The sequence below is a fragment of the Myotis davidii genome, unplaced genomic scaffold, assembly GCF_000327345.1.
Source record: "Myotis davidii unplaced genomic scaffold, ASM32734v1 scaffold685, whole genome shotgun sequence".
Lineage (NCBI taxonomy): Eukaryota > Metazoa > Chordata > Mammalia > Chiroptera > Vespertilionidae > Myotis > Myotis davidii.
Window position 1 is genome coordinate 1,040,007 of NW_006295823.1, and position 4,326 is coordinate 1,044,332.

At 57.6% G+C, this 4,326-nt stretch overlaps 1 protein-coding gene across 1 annotated transcript in view; it reads right to left on the reverse strand.

Annotated features, from left to right (window-relative positions):
* KIF14 (kinesin family member 14) overlaps positions 1-4,326 on the reverse strand; it is a 30,227-nt gene that overhangs the window by 11,739 nt on the left and 14,162 nt on the right. The window contains exons 16-19 of the mRNA XM_015568445.1: positions 3,229-3,372; positions 2,819-2,912; positions 2,445-2,577; positions 911-1,005 (exon numbers count right to left, since the gene is read on the reverse strand). Coding sequence (XP_015423931.1) covers positions 911-1,005; positions 2,445-2,577; positions 2,819-2,912; positions 3,229-3,372 — 466 coding nt within the window. The remainder of the gene's footprint in view (positions 1-910; positions 1,006-2,444; positions 2,578-2,818; positions 2,913-3,228; positions 3,373-4,326) is intronic.

Consider the following 4,326-nt stretch of genomic DNA (forward strand, 5'->3'; position numbering starts at 1 on the left):
GCACGGGGCGGGAAGACAGGCAGAGACGGTGCTCAGGGGGGCACGGCGCCCGCACTCAGGGGCGAGGGAGGGGGCGTGAGCACACGGATCCAGACCAGGAAGCCGGCCCTTCACCTCCATCTGGGCGAACAACGTCCGAACTCGAATCAGGAAAACGCCCGTCGCCTCCCTTCCTGAGACTGTCACTCAGTGTCCGGCTAGTCCCGCGTGTGACTGTCACGGGCACGGTGGGATTTACAGGCGGCCGCGCTCTATTTCATTCGGCCGGGGCCCGTCGGGCAGCCGCGCAATTAAGAAGCTGTCAGGGCCCGTCGCTTGTCACTGGGGCGGCCGGCGCCTGCGGCTCGGCCATAAACATCCCACAAGGCTGAGCCTCGCTCCAAGGTCTCGGCCCGAGAGCCGCTCCCTCCCTCCGAACGCCCCTCCTAAATCACAGACGCTCTCAGGAGCGTCTCCGCCAGGGAACATCCGACCTCCAAGCCTCAGGACAGGGGGAGCGAGGTGCTGAGTTTTCAGCGACGACGGAAACCTCCCTCGATTCCCTCATTAACCTGCTGGTCAGCGGGAGCCGCGGCATGAATCGCCGACACTCATCAGGCTACAGATTTCTCTGAAAACAAGGACCTGCGCCCCGGCCGGTGTGGCTCAGTGGACAGAGCGCCGGCCCGCGGACTGCAGGGTCTCGGGTTCGGTTCCGGTCAAGGGCACGTACCTGCACGTACGTGCGGGTTCCCCGGCCCCGGTCAGGGCTCGTGTGGGAGGCAACCGATCAATGCTTCTCTCTCTGCGTGACTCTCCTCCTCCCTCCAACTCTCTCTAAAAATCGATGGGAAAAATATCCTCGGGCGAGGACTGAACCAAAAATAAAATGAATAAAATGAAAAATAAGGGCCCATGCAGCTAGGCCTACCTCCTCCTGGAGAACGAGGCAGCGGGCGCGTCCGTGAGGTCGGGCTCCCACTCGTCCTCGGGGTCACAGAAGAGGTCCTCGCACTGGCAGTTACTCTGGGAGAAATAAGACAGACGGTTTCTGCTTGTTACGAACGTAAATACGTGTTTGCACTTTATTTTACTTTTTATTATGATTTGTTTAATCTGTATTTCTATTGATTTCAGAGAGAGAGGGAGAGGGAGAGAGAGAGAGAAACACCGATGATGAGAGAGAATCATTTGATCGGCTGCCTCCTGCAAGCCTCCTACTGGCAATTGAGCCCGCAACCCAGGCGCGTGCCCTTGACCGGAACCGAACCCGGGACCCTCAGTCCGCAGGCCGACTCCTCCCGGCGGCGGCGGTTTTATCTGAGGTCCGGACCTGACCCCGCCTGGCCCCGGGGCGAGGGCTCTGAGAGTTTGTGTGTGGGTTTGCCTCATTAGCATTGCATCCGGGGTTTCCATAGCTGTGATCGCACTGAGATTGGCTTGTGGTTCTCTTCTGAGTCATCTTTTCGTGTTTTGTGGTTTTCGTTTGATTTTAATCAATGGTTCTATCGTCGGAAGGCCGCCGGGACGCCTGTCTTTCTTGATGCCCTGGGACCGTTCTCGGGATCTGTCTGTTCGGAAGGTTTGGAGGTTCGAAGGCACTTCCTCGTGAAACGACTGGGATCCGCCCCTTTTCGCGCCCGCCCCCCGCCCCCCCTTCATTTTTTGTCTTGTTGACTGACTTTCCGGTGTGTTGCGGTTACTCAGCTTTCATAACTTTTTTTCTTTTACCAGAAAGGCTTTTCTTCCTGGAGAATGACCACACTTATCGGCACAGCTGCACATGCGACATGGCCTTAAAGGCCCTGTGGTCTTTGTTGAGACGCCGCCCGCACCTCGAATCCCTGGTTCCCCTTCCCAGACCCGGCGCCCGCGTGCGCTGACCTCCTCCTCGTCCGCGACGGCTTTCACTCTCGCTGGCTTTCCTTTGCTCCGTGTCCTGATTTCCCAGGTTGACCACACACTTTTCCCGCAAGGAAACAGTCCAACCCTCCGACTCACCAGTTATTAAACACAAATGAAAACAAACTGGTAAAACAGGTGAGGGGCAATATTTCTGGTTGCAAACTGTGAGCATCAAAGTGTGATTAAAAAGACTCCTATTTGGGGTATGATTTTAGAAGACAGAAGACAGAAAGTAAGATATCGAAAACAAGTAGGGCCCGGCTGGTGTGGCTCAGTGGTTGAGCGCTGACCTATGAACCAGGAGGTCCCGGTTGGATTCCCGGTCAAGGGCACTTGCCCGGGTTGCGGGCTCCATCCCTAGTGGGGGACGTGCAGGAGGCAGCCGGTCCACGATTCTCTCTCATCACGTCCCTTCCTCTCTGTAAAAAATCAATAAAATATATTTAAAAAAATAGATTTGCTATTGTTGATGTCTCCCCCTCTCTCTCCGTCTCCCTTCCTCTCTGACATCAATAGAAACATATTTTAAAACCGTGTAGAGAGAGTCATAGCACGTGAACCACCTCGAGCTCCTTCAGGGCCGCCAGCTTGGACTCAAACTTCTCCAGGCTCCAGAGGGTGGACACGCCCAGCCGCAGGTTCCACACCCGGACCTGGGGGCCAGGGCCACCCCCTCTGTCGGGTGCCTCGTGTCTGAAACACACCAGAGGAAAAGGCCATCGTAAGACACACGTGCCCGTCACTCCCACGGGAGCTTCTGGACCAGAGGCCCCTCCCCCAGCACGGGGCCTGGAGGAAGCCCTCAGGGCTCAGCATGCTGTGGCGTGACCATCATGGGCAGGTGTGTGTCCTCTGTGTCACCGTTTCTGAAGGGACACGGAGGTGAACTCTGCAAACCCAGAGCTGCTTTCCAACCCGACCACCAAGGCCTCACCTGCCAAACACGAACTGCCTCTGAGCGCGGCCACTGAGGGCGTTGGCCTCCTGGATCATGAGGGAGAGCTTCAGGGAGCCCCAGCTCGTCGGGACTGGAAGCGAGCACACGGGGTGTGAGTGCACACGCACACGCACACACACGCACACACACAGCTCGTCGGGACTGGAAGCGAGCACACGGGGAGTCAGTGCACACGCACACACACGCAGGCATGTGCACAGACACACGCACACACACATGCATGCACACTCTAGCAATCGCCCCAGGGGAGGACAGGGCTGGAAAGTCATTCGCTTAATGCTTTAGCCGGGTGAGGGTGGCGTCTGAGCAGCTCTCCTCCGACCCGTGCTGCGTGCACAGCTCTGGGCACAGGGGGCCGAGAAGCGCCGACCCCGTCGCACACTCACCGGGGGGAGCCCTGTCCTTGCCGCCCCGGTTCTGCTGCAGCGCCTGCACCTCTTGAGCGATTTTTTGCTTCTCGGCTTCCAGGGCCTCCAGGATCCTCGTGTGGCGGACGCTGTGGTCGTCCAGAGCCTGGGCCGAGCACCGCGGGGCCACGCGTGTGCATGTGGGAGAGAGAACACGGAGGGCTGGGCCACGGCACACGCTGCCACTGCGGCTCAGCTCGCAGGGCATTCCAGTCAGCACAGGAGGCTGCTGGGAACTTAGGAAACGTCTTTAAGGAACGCCTTCCCCCCAAAAACGTCATTAGGGCTTTAATTACATAGATTAATCTTTCTCTCTCCACTGACAGGAGTTAAAAACAAACAAAAAACCACACAAAACAGCGCTCACAGCAGCCCACGGTCAACGCTTTTGAAAACCTCACTGGCACCATCAGCCTGTGACCGCCGACTAACCCTGTTCTCAAGGTTTAAGCAGTTCTTGCCGAAACCGGTTTGGCTCAGTGGATAGAGCGTCGGCCTGCAGACTGAAAGGTCCCAGGTTCGATTCCGGTCAAGGGCATGTACCTGGGTTGCGGGCACTTCCCCAGTGGGGAGTGTGCAGGAGGCAGCTGGTCGATGTTTCTCTCTCATTGATGTTTCTAGCTCTCTCTCTCTCTCCTTTCCTCTCTGTGAAAAATCGATAAAATATATTTAAAATAAAAAAGATTTAAGCAGTTCTGCTTTTTCTCCTAAAACCCTCGAGTTTGGGCCCTCGGTGTCCTCGAGCTGACCCCTAAGAGTGACCACATCACCACCGTGTCCACAGTTGGGGCCACTGGGGTGTTTGCTCCCAGCGCCACCCCCACCGCAATCATGGAAAAGAGAAATAAAACCCTGAGAGTGACGCTGGGACATTAAGCCCCTGATTCTCCACCCACAGCCCGGCTTCTCCCCCGACGGCCCAGCTTCTCCCCTGACAGCCTGGCTTCTTCCCCGACGGCCCCGCTTCTCCCCTGACAGCCGGGCTTCTCCACCAACAGCCCGGCTTCTCCCCCGACAGCCCGGCTTCTCCACCCACAATCCTGCCTCTCCACCCACAGCCCGCCAGCTCCCCCCACA